Genomic DNA, 19511 nt, shown 5'->3' with positions numbered 1-19511 from the left:
GCTTCATATATTTTCACTTAAACAAGTTTGTATCTAAGACTCAGCTCTTATCTTTTGACGGAAAAATATGCTAAGCTTAGTGAACTAATTACATATTCTTTGGTAAACAAGCTACACCTTTGAATTAAAACAAATCAGATGATTTGATCCTCAAACATCTTTTGCATCAATTTTAGTGGCTTTGGTGGTTAAATTGATAACCAAGAAGACAAGGTACTGCAAGAGCAATTCAGAATTTCCAGGTTTATGCACACACCAGGTTTTCAAGAAGCTGTGTCTCAGTTTACAGTTTATTTAAGAGTCTGTTATAGATATTAGGAGTTATGGGAATGAGACTATGATGGAATGGTATCTTTCTTTCATCCACCTACTTTAAACTAAAAAATTGGAGCTAAGCTTCAAAGATTTCAAGCTATTTCAAACACTTCAATGATTTGAATTAATTTGCATTTATTCTATGGCATTCATCTTTTGCAATTTTAAACTTAGATAAGGTGCAGGAGTGGCTGTGTGGTAAGTAGCTTGCTTACCAACCACATGGTTCTGGGTTTATTCCTACTGCATGGCACCTTGGGCAAGTGTCTTCTACTATAACCTCGGGCCGACCAAAGCCTTGTGAGTGGATTTGGTAGATGGAAACTGAAAGAAGCCCGTCGTATATATGTGTGTGTGTGTGTGTGTGATGCCCCTGTTTGTCCCCCCAACATCGCTTGACAATTGATGGTGGTGTGTTTACGCCCCCTAACTTAGCAGTTCAGCAAAAGAGACCGATAGAATAAGTACTAGGCTTACAAAGAATAAGTCCTGGGGTCGATTTGCTCGACTAAAGGCAGTGCTCCAGCATGGCCGCAGTCAAATGACTGAAACAAGTAAAAGAGTAAAAGAGATACGTTTTGGCCAAAGATTGACCATAGCCATGTTTAAATTAATAGCACCACCTGATAGGGTCTGTGAAGTCATTTTAAATACAAGTCTTGTGGTGCCAGGGCCCATTCAAATAAGGACTTGTTGTTGACTGAGATGTATTTGAGTATATGTGGCTTGAAAAGAATTCTAAAACTTTATTCAGTAGCAATCACAGGCTCAGAGACAAGGAATGAAAGTGCATTCCCTAAAACTCTTTGGACATTCTGGGTTGGACCTAAATTTGCATTCCATAAGCAATTTTATTCCCACACATACGGTAACAATGTATTACTTTAAATTTGTTTCAAACCAAAAACAATTTTAAAAAAATAAAGAAACAGGTTTCTTTTCCTCACCTTATCCATTATTTCAAATATTTTATTTACACGTTTCTCCGGCGTGTTTTCTTCCTCTGGTAATTTTACCATGTTTCCCTGCAAAATGGATTCATAGAATATTAAATGTTCTCTTGTCATTATACTATTGTCAGCTGAAACTTATTTCAAAGCAATAATATTCAATTTAATCTCAATTAAACAAAACATTCATCTGCATAATCTTTCACTACCAGTTGTTATTGATGTTGGCAAATTAATTGCTTCTCACAAATTGTGGTTATTTATAATTTTTTATCACTTAAAACCTTCAATTGTACTCTAAATTTGCACATTATTTACATTTGATAGATATTTGTCCTCATCTTGTTTGTTGTTAACACAACGTTTTCGCTGATATACCCTTCAAGCCTTTATCATGTGTCTTGGGAGAATTTTGAACCTCAGTTCTCATTCCTAAGGTATTTTTCGATATCTCGGAATCTTGGGGTTAGTAGCCTGCACTCTTAACTACTACGCCATATGCCTGTGGGCATATGGTTACAGCATATGGTGTAGTGGTTAAGAGCACGGGCTACTAACCACAAGATTCTGAGTCTGATTCCAAGCAGTGATCTGAATAATAATAATAATAATAATGATAATAATAATAACAATAACAACATCGAAAAATACCTTAGGAATGAGAACCCAGGTTCAAAATTTCCCCAAGACACCTGATGAAGGCTGGAGGGTATATCAGCCGAAACTCTGTGTTAACAACAAACAAGATGAGGACAAATATCCGTCAAATATAAATAATGTGAATAATTCCTCATTTCTTAAATATAGAACTGTATTGTCTAAATTTTCAGTTCTTAACATCATCATCATCATCATTTAATGTCTGTCTTCCTTGCTGTCCATGAGTTGGACAGTTTGACATAAGCTAAGCAACCAAAAAGTGCACCAGGTTCCATGGTCTGTTCTGGAATGGTTTCTATGGCTGGATGCCCTTCCTAACAAAAACCACTTTACAGAGTGTACTGGGTGCTCTGTGTGTGTGGCACCAGCACTGGTGCTTTTAACATGGCACCAACACCAGCAGGGTTGCAAAGTAATTTGTGAAATGAAGACCTCCCTGCTGGGAGAGGGAGTGGAAAGAAGGGTGGTGGCTTTGTGCCAGTTGAGAGGTTAATGTATAATAGAAGGATAACGAAAGGTGTCTTATTATAAGGGAAGATATTTGGTTATTCCAGTAGAAAGAAAGACAGAAAGGAAAGAGTTAAAGAGAGAGAGAAATAGTGATGGGGGAGGGGTTCAAGTGGTACAGAGAGGATAGAGGTAATGTTCCATAAGAGTGTTAGGAGAGATGTAACATATGATGGTGATGGAAATTGGAATGGCCAGAAATGGGGGAGTGATAGATATTTGGATATCTCTTACTTTAAAAGTTTGCTAACCAATTACTTGGCACAAGGCCGTATAGACACTAATTAGCAGGAAGGCTGATTAAACTAAACTGATAAGATTCTCATTTGCTTACAATCAACTTGTATGAGTACTTCAAGTACTCCCACGTAGCATAAAAAAAACAGCCTTGAATGGGGCTCCGATAGCAACTTCAAATACATTATCTTGTAATAATTCATTCTTATATTATACATCTTGATCGTTATCTTTTCTGACAACTTCAATAAACCAAAATGACAGAGTTAAAGCGAGCAAATAAAACATTCAGAAAAGGTAACATACCACCATCTTGTAGATAGCATCTACAATATCTAGAAGTTCCTCCCGCGTTATGAAGCCATCACTGTCAAGATCATAAAGACGGAAAGCCCCTGTAAATATAATAATAGAACTTTTTAATATGATAGGCATAAGAGAAGAGCTGTTTAATAAATACACACTTGACGATAAAAATAGCAAGAACATCAATGCTCTGAATATTTATTTAAATTCAGTTTACTTACAGATTTGTTTTATTTATATAGATATATTTTTTTTATTGGAAAGTATTTTAAGTTTGGGAACTAAAACTTATTTTATTTTCCTTAGCTATTTTGGTTGATATTATATGATAAAGAAGCTAGAAGCCATTCTAAGATGCCTTCCAGCAAGTATTTTTTTATTAACAAATGTAACTTTTCTAGTTATTGGCATATTAAATTTATGATTAAACATGAATAAAGAGGAAGGAATTCGAGTGATTTTGTGCTAATGTTCATGTTTTTACGTGTGTATGGTTTTATATTTTTTTAACATCCATTTTTTACATTCTTGCTTGGGTCAGACAGAATTTGTAAAGGCAGATTTTCTAAGGCTGGATGCCCTTTCAGTAACGAACCTTCATCTGCTTCCAAATAAGGTCATATTTCCCCAGGTTCAGACATGTTTTCACAAAAGATTGGAAATGAGGGACACTGCTTGTATGACGGTGAGGCTCATTTACGACAATCAGGCAAAACCAAGCTAAGGAGACTGAAACATATACACACACACACATGCATTTTTATATAAATACACACACACACATGTAACAATAATAATTTGAGGGAATATTATTCCTAACTTACAGGGAAAAATTCAATTTAGAAATACTAAATCAAATTTCACAAAATATAATATATATATATATATATATATAAATTAGAAAAAACACCTTTTATCAATTGAAAATAAATAATTAAATTACACCATCTAGAAAATTACATATAATAGAAATATAAAAAATGAAATAACAATAATATACCGATGATTAAGTAAATTGCAAAATAATAAAAATATATACGCCTTTATAATTATTTTGCAATTTACTTAATCATTGGTATATTATTGTTATTTTATTTTTTATATTTCTATTATATGTAATTTTCTAGATGCTGTAATTTAATTGTTCATTTTGAATTGATAAAAGGTGTTTTTTTCTCTCTAATTTATATATATATATATATATATATATATATTATGATGGCGGCCTTCTTTTAGTTTCTCTCTCTTCCAAATCTACTCACAAGGCCTGGGTTAGCTGGGCTCTTTAGTAGAAAACTCTCAAGATACCACAGAGTGAGACTGAAATTGGAATTAATCCCACTGGAAGATCTAGATATGCATCTATTCTGCAGTGCTGATCAGACCATCAGACGCTGTTGTAACCTGCTGATCACAATGCACTTCCACTTCTGTCTTCATTGCATCATTCTTTTCTATCTGGACCCAAATTACTTAAGTAAATCATCTAGCCATTGTCATGGAGGCCTTTCAAGAGACATTTTCCAATGTCTTGGAGACCACTTGGCAGCTGTAAGGGCCCACCTGTTGTTTGTGAACCTTATATATATATTTATTACGTCAACTCGTTTATTTTAAATTTAGAAACACACACGAGTTGATGTAATTAATATTTTAGAAATAGATGTTAAATACTCTCCAACTGAGGACTGCAAAGCATGTTTTCTCATGCACAGCAAGAAATCAATGTAAACTACCTTCAAATTCCATCCTGAAGGTAGACCTATTTTTAATAATATTCGTTGCATTGCTCGTGTGTGTATCTATCATAAGATTGGTGGTGTTTTGAAGCTTCCGCTTTCATTTTTAGCAAGTGGTATTTTTACCCTTTTCTTCAAATATTTTATATTGTACCTGTATAGGTAGAAGTCTTGCTGACCACCTCAACAGCAATAATAATACTTCACATATTTATTTATATATATATTGGTGCATAATTATTGTGGCTATTTTTCAACAAATTTTATTCAACAAAAACAATAACAATATTTAACAAAAACATCTTTAAATGACCGTCTGCCAAGAAAATGGGAAGTAGTAATTGAAGTAGATGGTGAATATGCTCCAGAATAATCATTTAAAGATGTTTTTGTTACATGTTGTTATTGTTTTTGTTGAATAAAATTTGTTGAAAAAAAGCTGCAATAATTATGCACCAACCCTATATATATATATATATATATATATAGGTGTAGGAGTGGTTGTGTGGTAAGTAACTTGCTTACAAACCCCATGGTTCTGGGTTCAGTCCCACTGCATGGCACCTTGGGTAAGTGTCTTCTACTATACCCTCGGGCTGACCAGAGCCTTGGATTTGGTAGACGGAAACTGAAAGAAGCCCGTCATATATATGTATGTGTGTGTATGTGTTTGTCCCCCCCCCAACATCGCTTGACAAACGATGCTGGTGTGTTTACATCCCTGTAACTTAGCGGTTCAGCTAAAGAGACCGATAGAATAAGTACTAGGCTTACAAAGAATAAGTCCTGGGGGCGATTTGCTCGACTAAAAAAGGCGGTGCTGCAGCATGGCTACAGTCAAATGACTGAAACAAGTAAAAGAGTAAAAGAGATAGATAGATAAAAATAAATATGGCTGGTCTATGGGGTCACCTTGGGTTTTACATCCATAAAGCAATGAGCTTTACAATGTTTCTTCAGACCCTAAAAACCTGTTGGTCTATGGCCTCTCAAGCAAGACTTGCAAGTCTTGGGTCTGACAGAAGTGCAAGTCTTGCTGGAGAAGGCCATATGGAAAGGCTAATGGGTTTTAGGGTCTGGAGGATGTGAAACCCAGGGTAACCCCATAGACTGGCCATATCTATCTTTATCTATATACTCTACAATTTAGAGCATGTGCTTCTATTTTCGATTTATAATTTACTGAAGATTTATATATGTATATATGACAGACAGACACACATATACACCTGAATGTATGTTTATGAATGTGGCAGGTATGTGTCTTCATGTAGACACCTGTAGTTAAGGAATATATACTTTATAGAAAACATTTAGAAATGTTCATAATAAGACTTAACAAGACTTGTTAGCTCAATTCTTTTTAATTAAAAGCATAAATTTAAAAGAAACAGTGAAAAACAACACACTATTTAGAAATACAAATTTTACAATGAATTAAAATATGGAAAGAAAACTGAAATCAAATAATTTGATAGGAAAGAGGAAAAATTCTATGAAGCAAAATGGTGTAATTTGAATCTTGTTTATAAAGTAATTATAAAGATTTAGAAAATTGAATTAACAAAAATAAGTAATAAATATATAAAACTAATGAAAGAGTAAAATATTAGAATTAGTTGTAAAGTCGTAAGAAAATCTGCAAGAACAATTATTTGGAGGAATTTGTATGAGACAAAAAGCAAACAATGATATAGATAATACAGTTTTTGTATTTGGTTCGGAAGATTCTTGCTGTGAAGTTGTGAGTTGAAACAAATTTTGTTGTTTTGGGAGGGTCATTATGCCAATAATAATAAACACATGTACTGGTTCAATATCACTTCCATACTGTTAGTCAATTGGTTAAGTATCTAACCAACTAATTAATCAATTGTTTATTTAATGTACTGGGAGCAGACCTTGAGGAGAAAGGGCAAGATAAGTTACTGAAAATGTCCTGAATAGTGATGAAAGGACTTTAAATGACAAATTGATTGCTTAACCAGCACATTAAAGAAGTGTTATTGAACCAGCGTGTGTGTATTTATTACTAGCATAATGACCCTTCCAAGACAACGAAATAATATGGCATTCATGTGTAAAATATCTTTAATACTGAGACATGTAGAAGAACAAGTTATTAATAACAACAACTATATGAATATAAACGGTGGAAAGGAAAAATAAACAATAGATAAGTACTAAATAAAAACAATTAATATTAATTAATTAGAGGTTTAAATAGTAATGTGCTGCTTTGAATATTTTGTATTATCTCATTTTGTCCCTTAATGATTATACAAAGACAAGAATGAGCCTGTCTTTCATCCTTCTAAGATTGATAGAATAAGTTCCATCTGTGTACAGCGTCGGTCCACTTGATTCTTTAACAAATGCCTGGCTTTGTCTCAAAGTAAGAAATCAATAACAATGTTTCAGTTATACTGTTTTCCAAAGATGAATCAAAATTCAGTAAAACTCTCAAGTCTTCAACAAAAATAAATCTCAAATTGTGAAAAACAATTTCTTAGATATATATAAATGAATAAGAATCACAACTACAATTATGAGAATATTTGCTAATTCAAACATTCACAATGTTATAATCCAAATGATTTTGATTTCATGAAAATGGGTTCCAAAATCTTTCAAAATGAAACAGATGAATTCTTAAAAACTAGCGTAAAATTCTTTCTGTCATAGAGGAGCAAAATAGCTAATTAATGGGACATTACTTTAATGAGTTAATTAGAGAAATTAATTTTTAGTTGGATAACTGTTAAAAGAAAAATGAAATTCTTAGTAAACAAATGGTTATTTTGAATTAGAATACGTTCTGATTTTTTTGGTCAAAACACTGGTATTTTCTCGTGATTATTGAAGCACCGTTCTAGGTTAACATGTTTCTTCTACTATGGCAAAGATAAATAATAATAAAAAATCTGGTTAGAAATGGTAATTTGTATTCATTTAGATACATAGATGATTTACTCACTAGAAATAATAACTTGCGTGCAAAGATTTTACAGAGATATAATGCTAAAATTAGAGTTAAAAAAAAAAGAAATAATAATAATAATAATGAAAAATTGGCTGGAAAGTTTTAGATATAAAAAAGAAGACTTATTAAAAAGAAATAACAAACAATTTGATATAACAGACTTGAAATATGAAAATAGCAATACAAAAAGTAAATAAATAAAAAGAATACAACAATACAAACAAATTTTAAAACCTGTAAAGAATAGCTACGAAAAAAAAAGGACTTTGAAATATGTCTGAACAAGAAATGAATTAATAGAAATCCTGAAGATAAGAATAACCAAAAGTTATGTAACATAAAATAATAAATAAATCTTGGAATAAATAACAGAAAATGTTTATTTGAACCAAAATTTAGCTTAAAAGACCCATGCAAAAGTGAAAATTCATTAACTTCAAACAAATGAAGAAGGCTCAGCCATGGCTGTGTGGTATGAAGCTTGCTTCTCAACCACATGGTTCTGAGTTCAGTCTCAGTGCGTGACACCTTGGGCAAGTGTTTTTTTTTTCTACTATAGCCTCAAGTTGACCAATACCTTGTGAGTAGATTTGGTAGAAGGAAACTTAAAGAAGCCCATCATATATATCTGTGTGTGTCTTTTAGTATCTCTGTTTGTCCCTCCACCCACTTCTTGACAAACTGTTTTAGCTTGTTTACATACCCATAACTTAGCAGTTCAGCCTAATCAGGTTTAAAATACTGGGATCAAGCTCCTTTCAGGTCTGGCGCCTCATGGAGGCAAAATGGCTGAGTTCCTTTCGAGTCTTGAACCTTATGGAGTCAATGACCAAGACCTTTGGCATTATGTTGTACCTGAGAAGAAGACCCATCAAGCTGAGCAAAATCACAGTTGTGGCAGATACTGGTGTCACACAAATTGGCACCTGTGCCAGTGGCACGTAAACGCACCCCAGTCTCATGCAAATGGCACCCATGCTGGTGGCATGTAAAAACAGCCACTACACTCTCGGAGTGGTTGGCATTAGGAAGTGCATCCAGCTGTAGAAACCATGCCAAATCAGACGAGCCTGGTGCAGCCGTCCAGCATGCCAGTCCAGTGAAACTGTCCGACCCATGCCAGCATGGACAATGGACGTTAAACAATGATGATAATGATTCATTTGACTAAATATTCTTCAATGGCAGTGCCCCAGCATGGCCACAGTCTAATGACTAAATCAAGTCAAAGATAAAAATTTAGAATAAGCAGCATCGAAAACGAAGCCTTTTCATTGCCAGATTGTATTTTTCTTTCACCTTTTACTGGTTTCCCTCAAAGGCTGGGGCCATGCTGGAGCACTGAGAATAAATGGTTACTGAATGCGTTCATTTTGTTTTAATTTGATATTCTGCAATGGTAAAATCGATCATCTCCTTAAATATATTACATAATTCTTTGCAGTTTTGAGTTAATGTCTATGATCATATGTCAAATAGCTTAGCATTTTTTCAAAAAATAGTCTACAAAATATTCTTTTCTACTCTAGGCACAAGGCCTGAAATTTTGGAGGAAGGGGGCCAGTTGATTCGATTGACTCCAGTATGCAACTGGTACTTAGTTTATCGACCCCAAACAGATGAAAAGCAAAGTTGACCTCAGTGGAATTTGAACTCAGAATGTCAAGACAGAATAAATACTGCTAAACATTTCCCCCGGTGTGGTAAAGTTTCTGCCAGCTCCCTGCCTTAGTCTACAAAATATTGATTTAATGTATAACAAGGAATAATAGGAATACATCAATGTTGTTTATCTTCTACTTGTTTCAGTCATTAGACTGTGGCCATGCTGGGGCACTGCCTTGCAGAATTTTAGTCAAACAAATTGACCCCAATACATTTTAAAGCTTCGTCTTATTCTATCAGTCTTGTTTTGCAAAACCATTAAATCATAGGGATGTCAACACACCAACACTGGTTATCAGGCAGTAATGGGGGACAAAGACACACACACACACACATGAATATTATATGACGATGATGATGATATATTTATCAATTCGTTTTGCAAGATTCCTGATGTGAAATCGTGTGTTGAAACATTGTTGTATTTCAGGATGGTCCTTTGTTTTTCTTCCTTTTTTTAGTGTGTGTGTTTATTTGGCCAAAAAGAAAAAAAGAAAAAAAATGACCATCCCGAAATACAACAATATAATATATATGTGTGTGTGTGTGTGTGTGTGTGTGTGTGTGTGTGTGTGTATATATATATATATATATATATATCATTAATTATTTGCAGGGTTCCCTAGTTGGATGCTATTTGTCTGGAAAATGGCACTGGCGTGAGTGCATTCCATCTCGTTATCTGTCCCTCTGACCACCCATCTTATTTCCAGACATTGTACTTCTAGAACTACATTATCCAACATATCCTTACTTCTCTTTGGAAAAGAAAACTGTGGGTATTATTTGCTATTTCTAGCAAGCAAAGTGACTACATAGAAGCTTCCTCATTGGCTCATGTGTACCCTGTCTCTAAACCCATGGGGCAACAGCATAAAGCTGCTATGTAGATAGCAATGTTGTTGTAAGAGCTATTCTTGCTACTTGTTTTAAGAAGTTCTTTGCTGCTACAGCAGGATCTTATACTTCTGATAAAACATCATTGAAGGTGAGCAATTTTGGCTCACATTAGGGGATAAAGCATTTCTCTTTAATGTCCTATTTAGAATATTGATATTGAAATTAAAACTTTATCAGTGATAAAACATCTAATTGGCAGATAATTGTTTCTGAGGGTGAGCCACGCAGTAAAACTGAATTTAATCAGATATATCTGCAACGCATAAATACCTGATTAAAAGCTTCAGGTGACCCATATATTTAGAGCATCTCAGATAAAGTCTATCATTATATGACTTGCCTCTTGAATAGATATTCACGATAAGGAAAAACATTAAATCTTGGCAAAGGTTTGAATTTAGAACTACATTACGAAGATACTCTTGTGTTCTTCAAACTATAATTAATTGATCTACAGAGATTGTGACTGGAATAGTGCCGCTTGTTGTTTAATGATATCAAATGATATAGACGCAGGGGTGTCTCTGTGGTAAGTAGCTTGTTTACCAAGCACATAGTTCCGGGTTCAGTCCCACTGTGTGGCACCTTGGGCAAGTGTCTTCTACTAAAGCCTGGGGCCGACCAAAGCCTTATTAGTTGATTTGGTAGACGGAAACTGAAAGAAGCCTGTCGTATATATGTATATACGTGTGTGTTTTTGTGTGTCTGTGTTTGTCCCCCCAACATTGCTTGACAATCGATGCAGGTGTGTTTACGTCCCTGTAACTTAGCAGTTTGGCAAAAGAGACTGATAGAATAAGTACTAGGCTTACAAAGAATAAGTCCTGGGGTCGAGTTGCTCGACTAAAGGCAGTGCTCCAGCATGGCCACAGTCAAATGACTGAAATGAGTAAAAGAGTAAATGTATAAGAACTTCCAAAGAGCAGAGATGAAACAGTTGAGTGAGTTGAGAGTTCAAATGTCATTGTAATGTCGTTCAATTATGGCACCGTAGATCGCACAGATATGGAAATTAGGTAGTGTGTCTTCTAGGCTAGAATTCCTCATTGTTTTAATTTTCACATTTCCCTTCTTGCATGGATCAGATGTATTTCATTGAAGCAAATTTTCTACAGCTGGATGCTCTTTCTGCCACCAACCTTTACCTGTTTCCAGGCATAGCAGGATTTTCTCCTTGTGGGAACATGTTTTCATTGAAGACTGCAAACAAATGCTGCTACTTGTATGATGGCAAAGTATTCTTTTATTTGTTTCAGTCATTTGACTGCGGCCATGCTGGAGCACCGCCTTTAGTTGAACAAATCAACCCCCAGGACTTATTCCTTGTAAGCCTAGTACTTATTCTATTGATCCCTTTTGCTGAAACACTAAGTTATGGGGACGTAAACACACTAACATAGGTCATCAAGCGATGGAGGGGGGGACAAACACATAAACACATGATGGGCTTCTTTCAGTTTCTGTCTATTACATCCACTCGCAAAGGCTTTGGTCATCCTGAGGCTATAATAGAAGACACTTGCCCAGCACTATAACAGAAGACACTTGCCCAGACATGCACTGGGACTGAACCCAGAACCATGTGGTTGGTAAGCAAGCTACTTACCACACAGCACAGTCAATGCATGATATCAAGACAAGGACACACACAAACAATGGGCTTCTTTACAGTTTCTACATAATCCATTCACAAGGCTTTGGCCAACCCAAGGTTATAGTAGAAAACACTTGCCCATACTGCAGCACAGAGGGACTGAATTTGAGATCACATCTTTTATGTGTTATTTGTTTCGGTCATTAGACTGTGGCCATTCTGCAGCACCACGGTGAAGAATTTTTAGTTGAATGAATCAGCCCTATTATTTATTTTTTTAAGCCTGGTACTTATTCTATCAGTGGCTTTAGCCAAACTGTTAAGTCACAGGGATGCAAGCAAACCAACACTGGTTGTTGTCAAGTAGCAGTGACACACACACACACACACACATATATATGATGGGCTTCTTTCAGTTTCCGTCTACTAAATCCACTCAGAAGGCTTTGGTTGGCCCAAGACTATACTAGCAGACACTTGCTGAAGGTGCCATGCTGTAAGATTGAACCCAGGACCATGTGGTTGGGAAGCAAGCTTTTTATCATACATCCATGCCAGATGGGGAAGAGCTGATTTTATGATATTGAACAACCAGCTTGAAAAGCACACAGCAGCCATATCAGTGGCTGACTTGGTTATAATAAACTGAAGTCCTATCCACAGCAAGATCTGTTTCATATTTGGATAATGCTAATCTGATGGACTCAAACTCTGAATTTAATGAAAGTATTGATTTATGTTCAGCTCGTATCAAGAACAGAATGCTGAAGTAATGTTTGAAACCTAACTTAAGGGAGCTTGTCAAAAACTAAGATGGGTGGTTTTTGCTTAATTACGCAGTTTCGTAGAATAGAATCAAGAATGCTGTTGAGCAGATTGGAACCAAAATGGTTAACGAGTAATATGTCACGTAGCATATAGTCAATAGACAACATGATAGCTAGATGGATAAAAGGTCAGACTCTCAGGTGTAGATTCATATTTCAATAACGCCATTGTAATTCTATACTGGAAAGAAATATCATGAATTTACTTAGGCTCAATTTCCTGTGGGAAATCAGGCAAATAACGAGAAAATAACTCATTAGAAAACGAAATTGATTAGAAACAGAAGCAAGAAGGTAATTTGCACTTCTTGAGAGAAACTTCTCTCATACACATGATTGCACAGCTGGGCTGAAAAGTTAGTTTAAATAATATGAATTTCATTAAAATCATTTCTTCGTTATTGTATAATTAATCTTGCATTGATTCAGGACCAGGTCACAAAAAGATATTTTAAATGTGTACTTACACCGTAACTTTTCATCCACATTACCTCGGGAGGTTACCGATAAGGCTTGTAGAAATTCATCAAATTCTATGTAACCATCCTGCAATGAGTAAATAATAAGAAATGGTTAATAAATCAATAAGACAGTAAGAATGAAGACAAAATTGTTCCCAGTTCAAATATGCTTGAGGCATATTTGAACCATAAGATGGCCAATAACTAAATTATTTTCATGAAGAGAATTTCTTGCAGTAGACAAAAGTATAGTGAGTCAGCTCCAAGTGTCCCCTAACCAAACTGTTGGATGCAGGCATTTTGGTGCTAGGAAGGGCATCCGGCTTTAGAAACCATGCCAGACCAGATTGGAGCCTGGTGCAGCCTCCTGGTTTGCCAGCCCTCAGTCAAACCATCCAGCCCATGCCAGCATGGAAAACGGATGTTAAACGACAATGATGATCTCTACTTCAGCCACAGAAACTGGACAAGGTGCACTGTGAGCTGACATGATAGTGTCCCCTTTAAGATTTTCCCATCATCATTCAATGACTGGTTGCACTAATTGGCAGTTCATCGTAAAGAAAATACCCCATATTTAAGGCATAATAGAATGTGTAAGAAGGCCATTCTCTGTGTTTTGTGATGGAGAAAATTTTTCGCTGTGGACAAATAGGTGTAAATACACTGAGTCAGCAGCTCACAGTTTCCCCAAACCAGACTGGGACACATTGTTTTTTTCCCATCATGCTTTAATGTTTATGTATAAGTAGATGGGAAATAAAAGGTTTTTACAAGATACTGGACAATTAACAGCTTGTAAATGCATTTGTAATTTCTAAGTGCAGCAAATATATTTGAATAACAAGTGGAAATGTTACATGTTTCGCATCTAATTAGAAAGATTAATTTTTCACACACTTACGGTATCTGAATTTTGATTAAGAACCAGTTTTAATGAAGTCACAAGACTTGCTGAAGTGGCCAGGTGGATGTAATATTGGACTACCAGATAATGGTGAGCAAATTTAACATGACACCATTCATCATCATCATCATCATCGTCGTTTAATGTCCGCTTTCCATGTTAGCATGGGTTGGACGATTTTGACTAAGGCCTGGCGAACCAGATGGCTGTCCTTCCTAATGCCAACCACTCCAAGAGTGTAGTGGGCGCTTTTTACATACCACCGGCACGGGGGCTTGTCAGGTGATACTGGCAATGACCTCGCTTGAATCTTTGTACACATGCCACCGGCACAGGTGCCAGTAAGGCGACGTTGGTAACGATCACGCTTGAATGGTGCCCTTTTACATGCTACCAGCACAGAAGCCAGTTGGCTGCTCTGGCAATGATCACGCTTGGATGGTGCTCTTGGCACCCTACTAACATGGGCACAAATGCCAGTAAGGCGACGCTGGTAACGATCACGCTCGAATGATGCCCTTTTACATGCCACCGGCACAGAAGCCAGTTGGCTGCTCTGGCAATGATCACACTCGGATGGTGCTCTTGGCACCCTACTAGCATGGGCACAAGTGCCAGAGTTATTTGTCATCTCTTCTGTGAGATCAAAAGTTCTGCCCTCAACATCCCTTCCCATATTTTCCTGTTCTGACGACCTGCTCCTTAACAATACACAGAACACTTGTGCTCAACACTTATTGTCTATCTCTAGTTATTTCCATATCAACATGTATCTATCTTCTCTACACTTCTAATATTCCGTTTAAATCTCAGCTGCTCTTTCAGTTCTCTTATATTTTTTATCTTTTACTTGCTTTAATCATTAGACTGTGGCCATTGTGAGGCACCGGCTTGAAAATTTTTTAGCTGGGTCTCACGTAGTCAATGATCGAAAACTTTGGTATTATGTCATGCTTGAGAAGACGACCCATCAAGCCGAGCAAAATCGCAGTTGTGGCAGATACAGGTGTCACGCAAGTGGCACCCGTGCCAGTGGTACGTAAAAGCAGCCATTGCACTTTCACAGTGGTTGGCATTAGGAAGGGCATCCAGCTGTAGAAAACCATGCCAAATCAGACTGGAGTCTGTTGCAGCCTTCTAGCTTGTCAGCCCTGGTCAAACTGTCCAACCCATGCCAGCATGGACAACGGACATTAAATGATGAATTGAGCCCAGTAATTTTTTTCTAAACCTGGAACTTATTCCATCGGTCTCTCATGCCAAAAGTTATGGGGATGCTTGACAACTGGTGTTGGTGTGTTTATGTCCCTATAACTTAGCAGTTCAGCCAAAGAGCCTGATAGAATTTCAGGCTTGAAGAAAAGAATGAGTACTGGGGTCGATTTGTTTTACTAAAAATTCCTCAGGGCAGTGCTCCAGCATGAGCACAATCTAATGAGTGAAACAACTAAAAGATAAACGATAAACTTATTGTCCAAATGATTGATTTTTCTGACAATATTCTTTAATAGAATGCAGCAAGCTGGCAGAAATAGAATGCAGCAAGCTGACCGTGGTCGAGACAATGGAATTTACTATGTTACGCCAGACTTCATGGTCCATCATAGCACTACGGAGGTCCTGTTTCTGGATGCCTGTATCTCTGTAGATAGGTACAAGATGTTTGAAATCCTTAAGCTCTATGGGATTCCAGACAAAATCATCTGTGCCATCAAGGTCCTCTACACAGATACGTCTTCAACAATCTTAACCCCTGATGAGGAAACATCATACTTCTCTTCATCATTGTCGTTGACTATGTGCTATTTCTTACCATTTCTGGTAAGAGCTTTGAAATAAAACCTAGAAGTTCCAGCGGAAATGTTAGCATGCCGGGTGAAATGCTTGTCGGTATTTCGGCTGACTTCACATTCTAAGTTCAAATTCTGCTGAGGTCGATTCGCCTTTCATCCTTTCGGGGGTTGATAAATTAGGTACCAGTTGCATACTGGGCCAATCTAATCGACTGTCTCCACCCCTCCCGAAAAATTTCAGGCCTTGTGTCTGGAGTAGAACTGAATATTCTTTAAAAGATTTACTAGATTGAAGAAATTACTAAATCTGTATAAGTACTCTGTTATTCTTTTACTTGTTTCACTCATCTGACTGTGGCCATGCTGGAGCACTGCCTTTTAGCCATCAAATCGACCCCAGGACTTATTCTTTGTAAGCCTAGTACTTATTCTATCAGTCTCATTTGCAGAACCACTAAGTTACAGGGACTTAAACACACTAGCATTGGTTGTCAAGTGATGTTTGGGGGACAGACACACACACACACACACATATATATATATATATATATATATTCACAGTGGCCTTTCTTTCAGTTTCCATCTACAAAATCCACTCACAAGGCTTTGGTTGGCTCGAGGCTATAGTAAAAGACACTTGCCCAAGGTTCCATGTAGAGGGACTGAACCTGGAACCATGTGGTTGGTAAGCAAGCTACTTACCACACAGCCACTCCGTTACGTACAACAGATTTAAACATACAAACAAAAAATAGTTTAAAAAGTTGTAAAATATTCGGGTTAAATTCCTCACGTACTGGACTTATTTGAGAAAAACAATATGTTAATGAATGAATTTACAATGATGAGAAAAAGCAATTTACACCTGACCGCATTTTATGGTAATACCTGACTGGAGCAGAACCAATTATCTCAGAAGTTATAAAAATTTAATTTTTGATTATTCATAATTGATAAACAAAAGTTTAAATGTAAATTTCACAACAGCCATGAGACAATGGTACCATAAAACATAATTGATAATTGAAAGATCAATAGGTTCTTACATATAACCCATCAATTAGATGTAAGCCTCTTAGCGAAATAAATCTGAATTCATAACAATAACAAATACCCATAGATACAAATCAATAACTATTTTTGAAAGCCACACCAAGCCAAGACCACAGAGTGTTGGCCTATTACAGAGCTGTGCTGCTTCTAGAGCCAAGCAAAATTTAAACCTTAAATAGCATGGTCTACTCAGCTATAAATCTCTCTTTCTCTCACTCTCTGTCTGTCTGTCTGTCTGTCTGTCTGTCTGTCTCTCTCTCTCTCTCTCTCTCTCTCTCTATATATATATATATATATATATATATATATATATATATGTATATATATACATACACATATCTATACATATATTATTATCCATTATGTGTGTGCGTGTATATATATATATATATCATGTGACCGACCAGACCATCAGATGTTGTTACACATTGCTGGTCACAATGCGTTCGCATTGATTTAGCCTTCGAATGAGGCCACCCCGCTGGCTAAGCGAGCAGGCCAACAGAAGAAAGAGTGGTGAAAGAGTACAGCAGGGATCACCACCTCCTGCCGGAGCGTCGTGGAGCTTTTAGGTGTTTTCGCTCAATAAACACTCACAACGCCCGGTCTGGGAATCGAAACCGCGATACTACAATCATGAGTCCGCTGCCTTAACCACTGGGCCTCCACATATATATATATATATATCTCACTTCTCATATCTGTTCTATATGTGTGACAAGTACATCAACATCAAAAAATCAATGGAAATTGTAGTTGTGATACCCATGCCGGTGGCACGTAAAAAGCACCAACCGATTTTGGCCGTTGCCATCCTCCCCTGGCACCTGTGTCAGTGGCACATACAAAGCACCCACTACACTCATGGAGTGGTTGGCATTAGGAAGGGCATCCAGCAGTAGAAACACTGCCAGAGCAGACTGGAGTCTGGTGCAGCCTCCTGGCTTCCCAGACCCCGGTTGAACTGTCTAACCCATGCTAGCATGGAAAATGGACGTTAAACGATGATGATGATGATATATATGAATGAAATAAAAATGCGGTAGAGGGCATTGAAACGTTTGAGCTGATAGACGACACAAAGGCAGACAAGAGAAACAACAATTAGGACAGGCAAAAAAAGATGGGTCATTCTTGGCTTTCTTTCATCAGACAAGTACCAGAAGTCATGACCATTTTGGACAGTTACACTTGAGATGGTTCAATCTGGTTGTCCCCCCCAAAGTCTAAGCTAAGAGCATTAGACCCTTTTGTATGTATGTATGTATGTATATATATATATATATATATACATACATATCATCATCATCATCGTTTAATGTCTGCTGATGTGGGTGTGTTTACATCCCCATAACTTAGCAGTTTGGCAAAAGAGAATGATAGAATAAGCACTGGGCATATGAAGAATAAGTCCTGGGGTCGATTTCTTTGACTAAAACTGTTTAAGGTGATGCTCCAGCATGGCTGCGGTCAAATGACTGAAACAAGTAAAAGAGCAAAAGATAAAATAGCATCATTCTGCCATTGAACGTTATATCTTCATCATCATCATCATCATCATCTCCATCATCATTTCCATGTCTGCATTTGATACTGGCAAAAATAGGATGAGTTATCCCAGACTGAGTCAGTTCTTAGAGTTTCTACCTTCCTGGACAGAGTGGAGAATTTCATAATTCAATACAGGTTGAGGGGCTCCAAAAGGGTTCTCAGGGAGTAGCATCCCTGCCACCCCTCAGTTAGTTTTCCACCACATTTCTTAAAAATCGTGGTAGAGGCCTTGATCTTGGCACCGCTCATTTCTAGAAACTGAGGTTAGGAGTAAGCAAAGGCATGCTCCCCGTAGAAAATCCAGCTCCAAAAAAGCCTCATGATATCTCAGGAGAATGGGCACCAGCCAGCCCAAAGGTTGGGGTGGGCGGCACCTGCCTACCTCAGTTGCTATGGCACTGAGGTAGCTCCGGCCACCCCTGTTAATGGGGACAAAACTCAGATTTAAAACATTGGATGCTGCTGCTGCTGATGATGATGATGATGAATATAACTCTGCGTTAAAAGTTATTATGAGAGACATGACTCAAAAATAAACAGCAGGAGGACCGTATAACTGAAGAGTGCTTTAATATGCTGCAATGATGATTCTAGGGGTTTTACTGAGCCTCAGACACTCAATAAAATGCTGACTTTTTTTTTCTGGATATGCAACTTAACCCTATAGCGTTCATATTACTTTGTCAAATGTAATGCTTATTTACTCACACTGTTTTGAATTAATTATGCGTTACCTTGTAGCTTAGAGATTTTGATGATATAATTGTATATTTTAAGAATGATATCATAGGGTAGGTGTGAGAGATGAGATCTGGCTGGTTTGAGCATAAAGCAGGCAGAATATTTGAGCCAGTTATGGCCGGTTTAAATGCTAAATGCTAAAGGGTTAAAGGTGAAGGCTTGAAACGATGCCCTCACAATACAATATGCAGGACTTATACAGGTTTACTTATTTCATGCAAATGTGGCTGCATGGCAATTTGGACAAATGTCTACTACTATGACCTCAGGTGGACCAAAGCCTTGTGAGTGGATTTGGTAGATGGAAACTGAAAGAAGCCTG

General features: G+C 36.9%; 1 protein-coding gene and 1 long non-coding RNA gene across 2 annotated transcripts in view; one reads left to right on the top strand and one right to left on the bottom strand.

Annotated features, from left to right (window-relative positions):
* Window positions 1-19511, bottom strand: part of LOC115228524 (neuronal calcium sensor 1) — a 380122-nt gene that overhangs the window by 21749 nt on the left and 338862 nt on the right. Inside the window, exons 5-7 of the mRNA XM_029799096.2 lie at window positions 13151-13229; window positions 2976-3064; window positions 1263-1340 (exon numbers count right to left, since the gene is read on the bottom strand). Of these exons, the coding sequence (XP_029654956.1) occupies window positions 1263-1340; window positions 2976-3064; window positions 13151-13229 (246 nt within the window). The remainder of the gene's footprint in view (window positions 1-1262; window positions 1341-2975; window positions 3065-13150; window positions 13230-19511) is intronic.
* On the top strand, window positions 6514-18840 carry LOC118767488. The gene is made up of 3 exons (XR_005003406.1): window positions 6514-6525; window positions 12756-12761; window positions 18637-18840. It is a non-coding gene; the product is annotated as an uncharacterized LOC118767488 (long non-coding RNA).

Source organism: Octopus sinensis, linkage group LG2 (assembly GCF_006345805.1).
Source record: "Octopus sinensis linkage group LG2, ASM634580v1, whole genome shotgun sequence".
Classification (NCBI taxonomy): Eukaryota; Metazoa; Mollusca; class Cephalopoda; order Octopoda; family Octopodidae; genus Octopus; species Octopus sinensis.
Note: the sequence above shows the minus strand (reverse complement) of the source record. Positions and strands in the feature narration are given on the sequence as shown.